This window comes from Microtus pennsylvanicus, chromosome 13 (assembly GCF_037038515.1).
Source record: "Microtus pennsylvanicus isolate mMicPen1 chromosome 13, mMicPen1.hap1, whole genome shotgun sequence".
Taxonomy (NCBI): domain Eukaryota; kingdom Metazoa; phylum Chordata; class Mammalia; order Rodentia; family Cricetidae; genus Microtus; species Microtus pennsylvanicus.
Window position 1 is genome coordinate 38,703,041 of NC_134591.1, and position 17,481 is coordinate 38,720,521.

At 42.7% G+C, this 17,481-nt stretch overlaps 1 protein-coding gene across 6 annotated transcripts in view; it reads left to right on the forward strand.

Moving 5' to 3' along the window:
- Pde4b (phosphodiesterase 4B) overlaps positions 1-16,792 on the forward strand; it is a 526,974-nt gene extending 510,182 nt beyond the window's left edge. For all 6 annotated transcript variants that reach the window (XM_075946584.1, XM_075946585.1, XM_075946586.1 and 3 more), the window contains 8 exons: positions 5,287-5,465; positions 7,024-7,122; positions 7,263-7,427; positions 9,173-9,272; positions 11,065-11,219; positions 11,311-11,433; positions 12,089-12,271; positions 14,506-16,792. In XM_075946584.1, the coding sequence (XP_075802699.1) occupies positions 5,287-5,465; positions 7,024-7,122; positions 7,263-7,427; positions 9,173-9,272; positions 11,065-11,219; positions 11,311-11,433; positions 12,089-12,271; positions 14,506-14,871 (1,370 nt within the window). In that variant the 3' untranslated portion in view covers positions 14,872-16,792. The remainder of the gene's footprint in view (positions 1-5,286; positions 5,466-7,023; positions 7,123-7,262; positions 7,428-9,172; positions 9,273-11,064; positions 11,220-11,310; positions 11,434-12,088; positions 12,272-14,505) is intronic.
- Positions 16,793-17,481: the final 689 nt, after the last annotated feature.

The following is a 17,481-nucleotide window of genomic DNA, read 5'->3' on the forward strand; positions in this document are numbered from 1 at the left end:
GTGTGTGTGTGCGCGCGCGCGTGCAAGGAGGTGTTCCATGTCTAAGAAACCTTGTCTTCTCCAAGCAACACCACTGTCTTTTCATTCTGATCCCTGACTGTTCTCTGACATTATGTGGACGGTATTTAACACATAACACCGGTCATAGGTTTCCAGAGGCAGTTTTCAATTATTCCCCGGGCCTTGTTTGACTCTTAGGAATTTCTGATCTCAGGCTGAGGGGTAACTTTTGTATCGTGAACCTATAGTGCCTGTTTTAATTTAATGAGGCCTGCAGAATCGGGGGCATGTGTACCTCAAAACCACATGGGAAGCCTCTAGATCCTGATCCTGCTGGCTCTGAAACATCCTCGCCTCTGTAGCTCCATTTTTTTTCCCAAGGAAATGACCCATTCTTGCAGCTGAGCATCCCAGCTTCCTTTTTGGCACAGCCTCTTATTAAATGAGCATTTGCCTTGCTACCTTCCAGAACACAGTCCGCCTGCAGCTTTGTTTAAAAAGCAGGTCCCATTTCTTTCACTTGGATGCAGTTCCCCTCGACAGCACAGCAGTGGGCTTTCTCATGGGTCCAGCATGACTGTGCTGCCCCTGGTCACTTAGCGGATCCCATAAACTGTGCGTCAGCCACAGAGACCATCCTCACCACTGCGGCGTGTGTATGCCTTCCAACACCTGCTGTCCCCAGCTGCAGTTGCAACAACCTTTGACAGAGAACAAAGGGGAGGAATTTTTACACATACCCAGTCTTCCAGAGGTGTCTAGAATCTAAGCAAAGAGGAGGCATAACCCCTAATCCTTTCCTTCCCCGGGCTTTCCCCTCTATCTCTGAACACAGGAATCCTCCCCTCCGTGTCTCAGATACATATCTTGGTTCATGAAAATTTCAGTTATTTTCCATGAGCTGGGCACTGTTTTCAGGACACTTGACAGGTATTGACAACAGGAGAGAAGAGTGAAATCAGAGCTTCCTTTCCGTACACATAGCTTTTATAATCCCGGGGCTTCTGTGGGTTAGAGCTTCCCTTATAGAGATTAGGGTTAAAGGCCTGTGAAATCTCTGAGCCCTTGGTCAGGTCAGGATGGAAGCAGGCTTCCCAGTGTCCCTCTGAGGAGTACTTGCTAAGGATCATAAAAATATTTTATTGTCCTAAGTAATTTTTTTTAAAACAAAATCAGCAGTATCTATCAAGAAGAAGAGCTGATAAGTTTTTAGTTTCAATCTTTCCGTCCTAAGACTAGACAAATACCTATCCCTCCATGAATAATCTATTTGCTATCTAGGCACGCTCCCTCAGGAAAATTTAGCTTCTCTTTGTTCAAAAAACTAAATTATCCAGAGAAAATATTCAAGAAGAGTTACTGAAATGCCAGTCCTTTGTGTTAGAAGGGTAGTGTGTGTGTGTGTGCGTGTGTGTGCTCACATGTATGCGTGCGCACATGCACATGTGCACATGCAAGCACACACACACATTTGGATGTGTACATGGCAAATGAGAAGATTCTTAGAAATAGACAGGAAAAAGATGCAAACACAAGAGGCATCAGCTGCTTCATGTGAAGTCTGAGAACCCCAGCAGAGATGCAATCCTCCTCTCCCAACGTTGGCGCTGTGAGTCTGTCACAGGGTGAGTTGCTCCACAGCTCCCCTCAGACATACTTGACCCTCTGTCACAAGCCCCAGACATGCAATTTGTACAGAAAATCAAAGCTTGCTTCTGAACTGCAAATGCAGGGTCTGGGACTCTTGGCCCTGTCTGAGGGGGGAAGGGAGTGTCCCTGAAGGCCCAGAAGCCCTCCGCATAGACTGTCGTTATCTGGTGGGGACCCTCGTGATACATTTCCTCATTTTACAGGAAACAGAATTGAAGTTAAGAAAAATAAAGTAATCTAACCAAAGTCACTTGGCTAATGTTTTTTTCTGAGGCAGAGCTGACTCTCTGGGAGTTTAGAAGTAAATACCAAATATTATCCCTCCATAATAGAAATTCTTTTTTTTTTTTTCGAGACAGGGTTTCTCTGTGGTTTTGGACCTGTCCTGGAACTAGCTCTAATAATAAAAATTCTTAAGAGCGTAAGGAATAGGATCCCATTTGTGAGTGTGGTATGGAGACTATTAGGATGTTTTTTTCTTTAGAAATCAGGATGGCTGGAAATAAAAATAAGGGATTAACAGGTTCAGTTATAGAAAAGGCTTTTTCTGAACATGGCAATCATCGCAGAACAAGATGAGATGACCATCTCATTTGAAGTTAAACTTAAAAACAATATCCCAGCAAGAGTGGGAAGGTGTTAAAACCTGCTATGCAGAAAGGAAGGAATCTCCTAACCCTGGTGTCTGTGAACCTTGTCGGGGTTTTCCTGTCTGAAAAGACAATGTTCGGGTGGGGTGTAGAAAACCAGGCAATAAGTCATGGACCGATCTTGGCGCTTACTAATGGTATTATATGAAAATGGGCTTTCATGTTGCTGGGGAAAGTGGAATTTAGAGTATCTAATCTCAGGAGAACTGAATAGGGTATAGGTGGAGACCACACATATAAAGCAAGATTTTTACAGGTTGTATTAAAAACTAGTTAATATTTTTACAGGTAAAGAACATTTTCTTTTTGAATTTACTTAACATCTCAACTCGAAAGCTAGAACTTTTAATGTTTGAGGAAAAGAATTTCAGAATTTTCGTGATCATAGGATGCTGGACTCTAGCAAAGAAAATACTTCAAATTATACCACTAGCAGTGTTTGGATAAGACCAGTTTCTGTATTTGCGTGATTGTTTTTGGGCGTGCGTTGCAGTAGCCAACAGTGTCCCCATCACAGTCTGCCCACTAGAAGTGTTAATGCAGTGAGGGTTTCTTGCCATTTTTGAGTCTCTGCTTCAGGTTGTTTCCACAGTGGGCTGGCTCCATGCTCACCAGAGGAAATTCCGAATAGGGAAGCCTGTCACTTGTTCCAGTGCTTGCATAGGGAAACACCCATGGATGTCACTGGTACCCCTGTGGCTACTGTTCCTCTTTATTGCCGAGTTGTCCTGCTCAATTACTTACGGGTGCAAGGGAACCTTTAATTAACCCAAACCAGGAAAGCTGCTGGTTCCACTAGAGATGCTCCAATCTGTAGAGGCACCGGGGAACCTAAAACCCTTTTCCCCAAATGTGAAAAATGGTAGTTGGGAAAAGGGAGGGGTGTTGTGACCTTTCATTTTCGCAAGAAGTGGTAGTTATTAGCAATGAAATGACAGAGAGAAAGAAAGGAAGGGAATTTCAAAATTAAAATAACATAGAGTTTCCACACCAGCCACTGTGTGGCAGGAAAAAGATTTTTAACAGAAACCCAAGGCCTGGACCCTGGGCTATTAGGCCACTGTGTACAAAGTAGTTAAAGAAGAAATAACTGTTTTGTAGGTTGTCCCTTGAGTTTGGACAAGTTGCTGACTTCATCTGAGAAGCCAGTGTGGGATTGTTATTTGTTCCCAAATCTACTTCTGATCATCAAGACAGCAGGGGAATTTTATTTGAAAGTGTTAATTTAGTAGAGTTAGGTGGGGCCCATAGATTTGTAATTTTTTTCAAATTTCTTCAGTGCTGTTTGATACTGAATAGTTTGGAAACCTCTAAACTAATAGAAATGACTAAAATTCCTCCTCCAATCAGAAGTCACAGGCTTCTGAGCACCCTGAGGCCTTTCAGGGGCGCTGGGGATAGAAAATGCTAGATTCCCCCCAACAGCCTGGTGGTAAGCTGTGCGTGAAGCCGGTCCTTTCTTGCTTTGCTTTGATGGCATGTCTCTAGGGCCTGTCAGCAGACAGATGCCCCCGAGGAGGACGCATGAGTGTGCCATCATCTGCAGGAGGCTAAAAGCAAATCCCAGCATGCCCTATGGAAGCCTGCCATTTTCAAATGGGGATGTTCTTGCCGTGCTGATTTTCGCTGTGACAAGCAAAGACAGATAAGGGCACTTTTGAGAGCCGAGTTAACTATTTCAGCCACAGGTTCCATTAAGTTCAAGAGTGAAATGAGGCAGCCATGGAACCAATCACTGCCTTTGGGCACCCACAGGCATCTCCATAGCGGGACAGAGGTGATAAGTCCTCATGAGCACCCAGCATTCATCTCCCTACAAAGGGAAATACAGTATTTTGTAGTTAATAACATTCTACAGGAAAGATTCTGCATGTGGGTAGACACTTATTTTTACTAATACTAGTTCTACGGCTACCTTGTAAGTATAGAAGAAAACTAGCTGAGATGGTTATCAATAGTTAATAAACATAAACATCTTAAGAACTTAAGTGCCTATTATGGATGAGAGGCCTTATTATTTATAAGCAAAATTAATAGGCACAAAACATGAGGAAATCAAATTATGGTATTGTTCCAAACCTCAAATGGTAATGAACTAAAGCTTTAGAGTAATTACTTGAAGGTTATGAAACCATCTATTTTTCTAACATTTATACTCTTATTTAAACTGAGCCTGGTTGAAACCATATGAATTCTTACATGGGCAAAAAGAATAGAAATACAATAAAAAGAGCAGAGCATAGTTTGCTTTTGTTAAACTAGGTTTGTGTTTTACAATGAACCTATTGTTGTTGTTTGTTTTAAGATGGGGGCTCATGTAGCCTAGGCTAGCCTCAAATTCATCTTGTAGGTCTTTGAACCCTTGTCTTTCTGCCTCTGCCTCCTCTGTGCTGGGATTATAGGCCCATGCCACTCCATCCACTAATAAACATTTTATATTTATTTATTTATTTATTTGTTTTTTTAGTTTTTGGGTTTTCAAGACAGGTTTTCTCTGTGTAGCCTTGGCTGTCCTGGAACTCGCTGTAGACCAGGCTGGCCTCAAACTCACAATGATCTACCTGCTTATGCCTCCCAAGTGATGAACATTTTATATACAAAAATACATTACTCACGTTAATGAATCATCTGTATATAAGTATTGATGCTCCACTTTAAAAATATGAGTGTGATTCTAGGCAGCACTGAAAACAGAAGAACTGGCTAGGGTCTTAACTCTGCCACTTATTAGATAAGTTACCTGGTCCACTGGGCCTCAGTTTACTTCTGCAGAAACATGGAACGGCTCATATGTCTCCCCTGCTTCACAGAACGGCTCATATGTCTCCCCTGCTTCACAGGACCATCTGCAGGTCCAGAGAGGTCACGCTCCAAGACTTCTGTATGAAATTGAAGCCCCAGTACACATGGTTCATGTTGTTCTGGAGATCACTGTCTGCTCACTGGTACACATGTGCTCAAAAGCATGTTCCCTGTTCTGTTGCAGACAAGCAGAATGATGTGGAAATCCCATCTCCCACCCAGAAGGATAGGGAGAAGAAGAAAAAGCAGCAGCTCATGACCCAGATAAGCGGAGTGAAGAAATTGATGCATAGCTCAAGCCTGAACAACACAAGCATCTCACGCTTCGGAGTCAACACGGAAAATGAAGATCATCTAGCCAAGGTGTGGATGAGATGAGCACGTGTGCATGCAGCTCCCCACTGCTCGCTCTCTCTCTCTCTCTCTCTCTCTCTCTCTCTCTCTCTCTCTCTCTCTCTCCTCTCTCTCTCTCTCTCTCTCTCTCTCTCTCTCTCTCTCTCTCTCTCTCTCTCCTCTCTCTCTCTCTCCTCTCTCTCTCTCTCTCTCTCTCTCTCTCTCTCTCTCTCTCTCTCTCTCCTCTCTCCTCCTCTCTCTCTCTCTCTCTCTCTCTCTCTCTCTCTCTCTCTCTCTCCTCTCTCTCTCTCTCCTCTCTCTCTCTCTCTCTCTCTCTCTCTCTCTCTCTCTCTCTCTCTCTCTCTCTCTCTCTCTCTCTCTCTCTCTCTCTCTCTCTCTCTCTCACGCGCACACACACACACACACACACACACACACACGCTCATGCCCACTTCATTCACCATTTAGAAAAGAGGGATCGCATATGTTTAACGGTTGAGTTTTAGGGAGAGGAAGTTGCTGTAGCCTCTTGGTCCATTGTGGGAGCACCTACCTGAAGTCCTTCTGTACTGAAAGCCGGTTCCTTTTTCCTAAGTATAGCTCAGTAATGCAGGGTTCCTTGTGGATACAGATACAGCATCCTGCTGTGGGAGACACAAAAAGTCCTAGGGAAAGCTGGTGGGCTGGGCTGCATTATCCCGGAGGACAGTGGGGAAAAGGATGTCAGGCACGAGCAGGGATGTCTGCCGTGATTGGCAGGGCTAAGGATGACATGAGGAGCAGTGACAGTGCTGACCCATACACCAAAGCACAGTCAGGGGGGGAGGGCCAGAAAATGTCCATTCCTCCTGTTGGAGGCTACACAGGTGCTGCTAGTGTCCTTGCTAGCCTGGTCAAAAGGTAAAGCAAGTGTTCCTCTGAACAAAACTTCTTCCATGAGACCTGAAAGCTACCATTAGAGAAAAATTGATTAAACATCAGGTCAGTCCCATAGGCTGTTATTCAAAATAAAATAAATTACTCCCCCAAGCAGATAATTTTAGTAATACTCCCACAGTAAAGGTCTGAACAATATTTATTACAGGTCTGTGTGTGGTCCATTCACCCTAAGCTATAACCCATACCAGGCAGTTAATGCTAAGTCAGGAGTGAGCTCTACACACTCCGAGTCTCTCTGATGTGACTTCAGGGATAATGAGCAAAGGGTGGACACAGTTATGCAGTTGTTGCTGATGGGCCATCGAGGAGCAAGGGGACAGACAGAGGGCTGGGACCAGCAGCCTGGGCTCATTTGAGATGACTTTGAAAGCAGCATCAGTTGAACACTCATGTTTGGCAAGTGTGGGCCAACAACTAGTTTATAAATGCAAACCCAGTTGGGTATTTCTTCACAAAAGAATGTGCAGAAACCTGCAGTTACCTCATAGAAGATACCGAGCCCACCATTCCGACTCTTATGCAACCAGACACCCTAAAGAGATGCATGAAAAGACTCAGCCGCCAATTTCCCCCAAAATCTCTCAAAATATTTTAAATTATTAAAAAAAATAAAACTGTTATTCTTAAATCCCTCTCATTTTGATTGCAGGAGCTGGAAGACCTGAACAAATGGGGCCTTAACATTTTCAATGTGGCTGGGTACTCACACAATCGACCCCTCACGTGCATCATGTACGCTATATTCCAGGTGAGGAAGGCGGGGCAAACACTGGTAATCCAGGAGCACAGCTCTTTATATTTTACATCCCAGGTTATTTTTATAACAGCTCCCCCCTCCCATTTTTTGGACATCCACTTATTCATGCCCTTATCCATTTTACTCCGTAGGAAAGAGACCTTCTAAAGACCTTCAAAATCTCCTCCGACACCTTTGTAACCTACATGATGACTTTGGAGGACCATTACCATTCTGATGTGGCCTATCACAACAGCCTGCATGCTGCCGATGTGGCCCAGTCAACGCACGTTCTCCTTTCTACGCCAGCATTGGATGTGAGTAGTTACTATCTGTTTGGTAAACCTACCCATTCCTTCTTTAAAAGTACCCATAAATGTGCAGTACATTTATAAAAATGATCATTTGAATGACCTGAGTACTGGAACTCTTTTTTTTTTTTTTGATAGTATGGCATTTACCAGTTTGGGTTGGTTATAAAAATAGGTTAGCACATCTACTTTCGCCATTTTTCAGTATCAATGTAATGTTCTATGTTCCATCTTTTCCAACTGAAGATTATTTAATTATCAGATGAGGACTTGGACCCATGATTTATTTTCATCATATTCCTAGTAAGGGATGCAGTGCACCTCAAAGCATCTTCTTTAGTGTCTGTCATACAGTACACATGCATGTATGTACTCATCTGAATTGCCCAATATGTACTCATCCCAGGCCCCAAGGAGGATAAAATGTATTCGTGACCTGAAATGTTCTGTGTAGTCTCTGTTTTGGTTAAACTCTGGCCATCAAGAGACTCATTTTCCTAGGAATTCAAAGTAGTAACTGAGAATCAAGAGCAGATGGAAGCCAAGCAAGAGAAATTGCTCCCCATACCCATACTGTGGAGGTGTCTATGACTCTTCCCTTTATAAATCACGGTTTCTCATGGGCTACTATAATTGGTAATATGCCTAGCCATGCTACCTCTGGGCAGACGACCATAGGGAGTAACCAGGTACTTCCAAACTGTAGTGCCTGTTGAAAGAAAGGACCAGCCAAGTCTTGGCCAGCCAGTTTGGTAGACTCAGTTTGTGAGGTAGAGAAAGACTAAACTCTTTGCTTGACTTCCATAGGATCTAAAAAAAAGAGATCTAAGACAATGCGCTAAAGTGAGATGAAACTAGGAGTGTGTAATCCTCCTAAGGGGGGGGGTATTACTTTTACACTCATGAAGTAGGGTAGCACTATTTCCCTAGTTATAGATAACTATTGTTTGGTTATAAATTAGCTATGAGTGTTGCAGACTTAGAAAAAGGAGTATGGAATTCTTGGTGTGCAGTAGGATTGGTCTGTGGAGGAGAGGCAGAAAGAGGGCCAGCATTTGAATGAACAGAAGAGAGAGACTTAAGAACCAGCAGCATTGCATGCCAAAGAAGAACTAGGTTCAAATTGCATGGAAGAGGAGGACAAAGAGGCTGTCGTGGCAGTGTGAAGGAGTGAAGGGTGTGACACTGGGCTTCATTTCCTAGAAATTACTTGGATGCTTGCCTGCAGTAAAATTGCAGAGGATATGTGGATGGATTACTGATTGCAAGATGCCCTGTGAGCTCACTATAAAATAAACTTTGGCAACTATTTTATCACTTGTCTTCCAAAGCTGGAGTTTAGCCTCTTCCATCCCTGGTTACTTAGTTATCTGTGAAGGTTGTTATCTGCCACCTTCCCAGAGCCAGGGTGACTTGCTTCTCTGAGTGATAACACAATCACCATACTGCCATAAATCCAAGACACCAACTACAGGCATACACACATACCATCAAAATTGCTCTAATGACTTACCAAACCATCTATGAGACCAAGATGGGATGAGCTCCGGCCATCATCCTTCTCACATCAGAGGTTACAGGGTGATAAACAGAGTCTTATCCTTAATTAAATCAACATCCTGAACTGCTGCATAAATCTGCAGTACCTCTCCCCACAAGAGTGAAATGTGGTCCTTGAAGCAGAGGAAACTGATTGAAGAGGGAGACAGGGACATTGGCGGTAGAGCTAATGGGCTCTTTTGTCCCCACAGGCTGTCTTCACAGACCTGGAAATCCTGGCTGCCATTTTTGCAGCTGCCATCCACGATGTTGATCATCCCGGAGTCTCCAACCAGTTTCTCATCAACACAAGTGAGTCCACCAATTCACGGTCATTCCAGACCTTTCTGTGATTCACTGCAGCTCTTTTTCCTCCTAATGTTTTCATTATGGGTAATAACAAGGGCAATAATGAGGTAATCCTTCCATCCCATGAAAATTGCCCAGGCCTTTCCTGGATACTGTGTCTAGCTTGTCAACACAGTGCTAGAGGTGCATGGAGAAAGGGTCAGGGGCAAACTATTAAAAAAAAAAAAAGCTCAAAAGTGTAGAAAAATACAATATGGAAAGAAAGAACAACAGATTTGGAGTTGCCCACCAAAGATAAGAAAACTTGGGTATGTGACTCTCAGTCTTCTTTGAGGTTAACACACACACAACATAGTAAGTCATTAGAGTCCCTCTGTTTTGGAAGACAGGCAGAGATGCTGGGCTTGATTGTGACAGCCTTCATATAGAAGCAACATTCCCTGAAGGAGGAGGAAGAGTCATTAAAAGTTCCACACGTTCTTGTCCATCTACACTGCCTTGATGTCAGACTGGCATGCAGCCAAGGGAAGGGCCTCGCTTGAGCAGCCTCAGGATCTATAGCTATCCCCAGGACTTTATCATGCTCAAAGCATCTGATTTCCATGCTATTGAAAGCTCATTGTCTCAGTTAATGCTCCATATATACGTGCTGAAAGATCAAACACATTTTCTTTTGATGGTGCTGGTTATCCCGTTATGATCATGATTGGTATCTAGTGCTGGCAGTTTTATAAAAGTGCTATCTGACCTTCTGTTGTCCATTTTTGTCTTTATGTTCAAAGTATCTGAGTATCCCAAGTTAGGGGTCACATTGTTTTTCTTTTCATTTTTAATATCTTATTCTTCTATTGAAAAATATCAACCACAAACTTTGGATACCTGTTTCTTTGCATGGATTAATTTAGTCGGTTTAGCATGTTGATCATTTGTTTCACAAGAGAAAAATAGCTACATACAGTACTGAAACATATAGAGCATGTAAATCTATGCCTTTGACTAGAAGGTTAGCAGAGCAAGGGGGTTTAAATGACTTCAGAGAAAGCTATGGTCTCTGAGGGAGAGATGACTAGTGTGCACTAGGAATGTACTGCATCACTTGGCTATTATTCTTCCTTAAGATAAAGCATGATTTAATGAATTGGATGACAGGATTCCTGTGTATGGTCAAAATAGAGAAAGAGCAGAACTGAAGTTGTAGTTTGGGTCCCTAAGCATTGAAGCTTCTGATACAGAAACTCAGAAGATAGAAAATTCAATATTAACGTTGTTGAGAAAAATATTCATGCTTAGCTGTCATATTTATACATCCAAAAGCTACATTATTGGGGTAAAATAAGATTTTATGTCGACACATTATCGTTTCTGAAAATCCAAGCTCACAATTGTTGGAGGTTGGGAGTATATATGAAAGTGAGCATAGTTTGAAAATCTTAATATATTTGACAATGCTTCAAAGCATTTTTTTATCTTATTTCTTTTCAAAACGCAACATTCATGAAGACTTAAAGGAAATTGTAAGCTGAAATGAAAACATAGTTTATCTGATGTCAAATTATTCATCACATATGAAAGAGAAAAAAGTCCTTTGGGGAGGAATTTTTAGAAAGAGAAAACTCATGTAATAATATCTCCTAGAATCGCTTTTTGCTCTGCTTTCCTAGTATGTAATGACCTATGGATGATAGCTCTTGAAACAATTTAAAAAGAGATAGATCTAATTTCACATTGAAGTAACAGCAGTGTTTGGCTTCTACAATTTTATTGCATTTTTATTTTTGTCATTTTTCCTTATTAGATTCTGAACTCGCTTTGATGTATAATGACGAGTCTGTGCTGGAGAACCACCACCTCGCTGTGGGATTCAAACTGCTACAGGAGGAACACTGCGACATCTTCCAGAATCTTAGCAAGAAGCAACGCCAGACACTCAGGAAAATGGTCATTGACATGGTAAGATGCTAGCCCGCATTTATCACTTACATTTGCCATTTTCTCTCAGAGACTGACTTGATTAAGTGTCCTAATTCTGTCTCTACCCCAGGTGTTAGCAACGGACATGTCCAAACATATGAGCCTGCTGGCAGACCTCAAAACGATGGTAGAAACTAAAAAAGTGACAAGCTCGGGTGTTCTCCTTCTGGACAACTATACTGACCGGATACAGGTACCTAATGTTTAACACGAAATGAAAACAGACAATGGCAAACAGCATCTAGAAAAAAGAGGATAGAAATTTGGTTAGCTGGATGACCTAGGATAGTACTATACCTTTGGCATACTTTTAAAGCAAGTTAAGAAAATAGAGTTTAACTCTTCATTGAATTGTTTAGTTCTAAAAGTGAGTTGCAATGCCTGTTTGTTATAGGACGTATGTGACTATTGGTCCCCAAAACTCACATCTGAATATAAATTCCACCAACTGGAAGTTCGTTAGGTCTGTTTTGGCTAAACAAATTGTCATCAGCTGGTCTTTTTCCGCACATGGAAAATCTCGAAGTAATTACTTTGGGTCATTCTTTGCATTCTTTCCAAACGGAGGAAAGAAATGTTAGCAGAATTTGGCTCCTAATACCCCTTCCAGTTTTTAAACTTAAAAACTGTCAGTTTAGGAAAATATACATGCTTCTTTTCGGGGGTTCTAATGGTAAATAACCAACCCTGGCGAGCACCATTGAAATACTGCTCTTTAGATGGGTGGATTGTAATTATATTTGACTAAAATGTTCTTGGTACAGAGTGTACTAGGGTGAGAGGGATAAGATGTTCTGGTGGTATTTATACTTAGTTTTATGGGATTTTCCACAACTTGATCATTTCAGGTCCTTCGTAACATGGTACACTGTGCAGACCTAAGCAACCCCACCAAGTCCTTGGAATTGTATCGGCAATGGACTGATCGCATCATGGAGGAGTTTTTCCAACAGGGAGACAAAGAACGGGAGAGAGGAATGGAGATTAGCCCAATGTGTGATAAACATACAGCTTCCGTGGAAAAATCCCAGGTATTTTTTCAATGTTTTTATGAGTTGTATCAATGGTACAACTGGAGAGTTCTAGCTAAATCCTTTCTTTTAGCTAGTGTGTGTGTGTGTGTGTGTGTGTGTGTGTGTGTGTGTTAAAAATTACAATTACACATTTAATTCCACTATACTCCTCATTCGTTTTCTCCATGCATGGTCTCACGGTTGGGGGATTAACCAAAGTTTACAGTTGTCTATGACCTTTTCAGAGCCAGTGGATACTCCATCCCACTGCCTAGGTTTCTCCTAGTCCCCTCTCCATCTAGGGGTTTAACTCCTCATCTGTGCTCTCCCTTCTGTAGCTCTCTCCTTAGACAAACACAGTGTCACCATTACCAAAGATGATAAAAAAAAAAAAAAAGTCTTGGCAGTGAAACGGAAAGTATCTTCCCAGTGTAAGGCACAGAAAAAAAAAAAAAATAAAATAAACAACTGACCTTTTGGTCCATTTTGTGAACTCCTTAGTGACCCAGCTGCCCTCTCCATCATGTGGAGACCTCTTTCCAAGTACCATTTGTCACCATCCATACTGCTGCTTCCTTCACGGGCTCTGTTAAACTTTGTATGCTCAACCCAGCAAGAAGACTTCTCACTCACTACAAGTTCTTAGGATTTGGGGAATTTTCTCATCCCAGAACCCAAGGAATAAAAAGCTAACAATGACTTTTCATGAAAGTCTGAAGCATTTCTTAATGAAAGTAAAGCAAACAAAGAGAGGAAATGCCTGCACTATATTCTGTTACTCACGTTCGCTCATTGCTGTGAGTCTGTTTCTAGGCCCTGGAAAACACTTTGAAAATGGCCTCTAAAAATCCATTAAACCATACGTAAAGAGATAAGATAGAAAAAGGAGTGGGTAGGAGCAAAGTAATATCTGAATCATCCAGCCAAATTCTTGTAATCAAGGCAGATCAGAGCTGTCCTGACTTTATGATCTTGCTCATTAAGTTAGGAAAGAACCATTAAATGGTATACAATACACACAACCATACACACGCATGCATTCACACACCCCCCACACACATAGACTCACATGCACATACCCATGTACACACACACATACACATGGGGTGGGTGGGGGCCGAGCCTACATATGAGCGAAGTTCTTATATATACAATCTGAATATATTAAATGACTGGCCACGTGCCATGGTATCACACAGTCATGATAGAGGAAGGTTTCCGACAGAGTGAAAAGGTAGCAACAACACAATGTACCAAAGAGACTCTAGCTCATCTCCCTCTTGATCCCAAACTCAGCATCTCTGCAGCCCCACCCCCACCATGACAGGGGAATTCCATTCCCCCATGCAATGGTGCCTAGTCTCTCTCTACCTGCCCCAATTGCCAGTGTTTCCTGTTTGTCTGAGAGGGAGGTCAGTTTCAGGTCGCTCAGCTAGCTCCTGCAGGATGTATAGCTCCCGTATAAAGCCCAGCAAAGCCCCAGCCTTGGATTTTATGCTCTTGCACACGGGCAAAAGGAACTGCTTAATTGTTTTTATTTTCCTTCTTGCAACGGATGGAAATGACTGTGTGCACTGTGGATCCTAAACAATAGCAGCCATACCTCACAGAGGAGGTATTTGCTTATTTAGGGTTTGAATTGTTTTCAAGTATTTTGTTATTACTATTATTGTTGTTGTTGTTTTGTGTGAAATAGTCCTTTGCCAAGGCTTAAGAAGTTCCAGGAGAGCGGAAGGAAGGTTGGCTTCTGTCATTTGGGGGCAGAGGAATATTTTAGAGTTATCAGGGAGAGAATGTTGATTCAGAACACTTCAGATTTAGGGCTTTCTTCAGAAAATGACTCAGAGAGTCCAGTTGTTACAAAGTCATTCCAAGTTGCATCCAGACTTAGCTGGCAGACGTGAAAGGAAAAACAGTATGTCGCGGGGAGACGAATACAGGCCTTGGAATCAGACAAGTGGAGACTAGGTTCCACATTAACCACTTATGAGCTACATGACCTCTGGACCATGTTTAGTCTCTGAGACTCTCAGTGTCCTCCTTTGTAAACAGCAGGCAACAATACATTGCAAGATTGAGGGACGTTTGCCTATATTGTATGTAGAACAGGACCTAAGATATAGCAAATGCTCAAATAAACGAATCTCTTACTATTGGTTCCCTTAGGTTAGTCTTGACCCAGAAATCATGACAATGTGCTAGGTTCTCAAAGGCCCATGCAGTAAAGGATGTGTGGTCCTCTTTTCCTCCAGGTTGGTTTCATTGACTACATTGTCCATCCCCTGTGGGAGACCTGGGCAGACCTGGTTCAGCCGGATGCTCAAGACATTCTGGACACACTAGAAGACAACAGGAACTGGTACCAGAGTATGATTCCCCAGAGCCCCTCCCCACCCCTGGATGAGAGGAGCAGAGACTGCCAGGGTCTTATGGAGAAGTTTCAATTTGAACTGACCCTTGAAGAAGAGGATTCTGAAGGACCAGAAAAGGAAGGAGAAGGCCACAGCTACTTCGGTAGCACAAAGACACTTTGTGTGATCGATCCCGAGAGCAGGGATTCCCTGGAAGAGACTGACATTGACATTGCAACAGAAGACAAGTCCCCGATCGACACATAATCTCCTTGTATGTGGAGATGAACATTCCACCTTTGACAAGCATGCCAGCCGAGTGGTAGGGCCTGCCTACCATGGCCAAGGCCTGCCCAGGACAAAGGCCTCCTGGCCTTTTCCAGTTACTTGAGTTTGGAGCCAGAATGCGAGGCCGTGAAGCAAATAGCCCTTCCGTGCTGCCTTGCCTTGCCTGCAAGCTTGGCGGAGCCCCGCAGCTGTATGTGGTAGTGAGGCCAGTTCCCATCACAGCAAAATGGCTTGAAAGCAGAGGCCACCAAGCTGAGAGAATGCTCTGCACTAGGTGTTGGGAGACCGTCCCACCAGGCGACTGAACTTACTAACAACTTCATTTCTAAATCTCACCCACCCCATTGTCTGCCAACCTGTGTGCCTTTTTTGTACAACGTTTTCGTGTCTTTGAAATGCCTGTTGACTATCTAGAGTTTAGTACCAACCTCTGCACAGACACGTGTTTAAATTTGACACAAACAGTTTTTGAGTCTTTCTGGAAAAACAAAAACAGAAGGAAAAAAAACAGTCTCCCTTCTTTCTTGGGCAATATCTTTGGCTCTCCTCCAGTTAACGTTGGCAAACAGACAGGACAGATGCACTTCTAAGCACACGCCACTTCTTCTTTCTCTTTGTCCAGTCGGACTCCACAGTGGTCCCTGCAACTTCGATGTTTGCCTGCCTGGAGTAATTTTCCCCTGTGAAATTTCTCTGCTTTGCTGTAAACCGATGGAGAAGGCTGAACAAACCAAGGAGCCCCGGGGGAAGCTGTGGTGTTTGCTATCCGTCTATGTAGTGCCCAGTCACATAGGCCATGTGTGCTGCTGTGCCCCAGCCTCCATGCCTCTGTGACTCGCACGTCTCCTGCTGTCCCTTCTCTCCCACCTCTCGTCACTCGAGTATACGACTTTCAACTTATTGCTGCCGTCTTCGTCCCGCACTGCCTTCCTGCACTAACACTCCTCTCTACTCCTGTTTATAACCGTGTATTTATTACATCGTGTACATATTGTAATGTTTTGTAAGTTATTAATTTATATATCTAACATTGCCTGCCAATGGTGGTGTTAAATTTGTGTAGAAAACTCTGCCTAAGAGTTGCAACCTTTTCTTGTAATGTTTTGTATTGTGTATTATATAATCCAAACATTGCTTAAGAGAAACATGAAGCCCCAGTTAGCAACGAGGACAGGATTGGCCATTGTTCCAAGGGTCTGCCCTTTCCTTGTCTGAGTCCCTAATTCTGCCCAACCCTTTGATGAGCTGGTTTTGCAAACAGGATTCTCACATTCGATACTAAATGGTTTATACTGAGGTTTATATTGTACAGTTTGATAGGGGCTAGGAGCACTGGGATGCAGTTTTTACCCATGTTCTATCCGAGTCTCTGTACGCACGAGTTGGGTTGTCCCTGGACTCTGCTCTAACTGTGGCTTTGGTTCTAAAAACACAACACTACATTTGCTCACAGATGATACTGAGGGTTCCCAGACTACTGACTTGGAAGAGCTAGCCTCCATACTGCTCACAGGCAGGGGAGACGCGTTCAAATTCATCATGAAAGGAAACAATATGACAATGTGAATTTTTATCATAGAATGTGAAGTGATGTCGTAAAGTATACAAATGTGAAGCTTCTGATAACACTTGTTAGGCCTCTTCCTGGTGTCAGTTTCAGTTTGTAAACTATGTGTCATGCTTCAGTTCAGCCTCGTGACATCAGTTAAAGAAAATGGCACACACGTGCATGACCAATGGGTTCGTATGTCTGTAACACTGCGTTGCTCCAGGTAGACATTATATTGTTTTCAAAAGTTTCTCACAATGTATGTTATAATATTATTACTATTATATATTGTGTTCAGATGCATTCTTAAGAGACTTTTATATGAGCTGAATAAACAAAAGCATGAATAGACTAGATTGTAGGCCCATTCATTGCGCGGTCAGTTCTTCCTCTTCTTGACTTCACCAAAAAGCAAACCACTTTGCTCATCTGAATCACGACTGAAGTTTCAGATTCTCCGTGTCCAAAATGTCCTCAGGCTCAAATGTAACATTTTCTTCTCAGTCGATGTTCAGGAAGGAGGGTGGCGGAGGCTAACAAACAAAAGCACTTTGTTCATTTTGAACCATTTCCTTCTCCCTCTTTAGAATTCTGGAGAATTTAGTATGTTAGGTAAATAAAGCCATCCTCTGCTGGGCTCGGTCTGCTGGAACAATGACTCAGAATCATGGTACATTAGTTTACTGCAAAGAAGCCTGTTGATGCATTGACACACGGGAAATCTGGGGTGATTCCAAAAGAGCCACCTTAGACCATAGACCTCAGAACACACAGAGATGCTCACAGCCACCTCAGTAGTCTATCTAGTCTTTTGTTGGTAGGTTACATTGTTCTGGAAAGAAATCTTTAAATGTTATAAAGTCTTAAAGTCATCATTTAGAAATAAGTCATCATGAGTGTGTGTGTCTGTGTGTGCAGGTGTGTATGTGTTTCTCTGTGTGTGTATATATATGTATGCATGTGTGTGCATATGTGTGTATGAGTGATTTGTGTATATATATATGTGTGCGTGTATGTTTGTGTCTGGGTTGTGTGTGTGT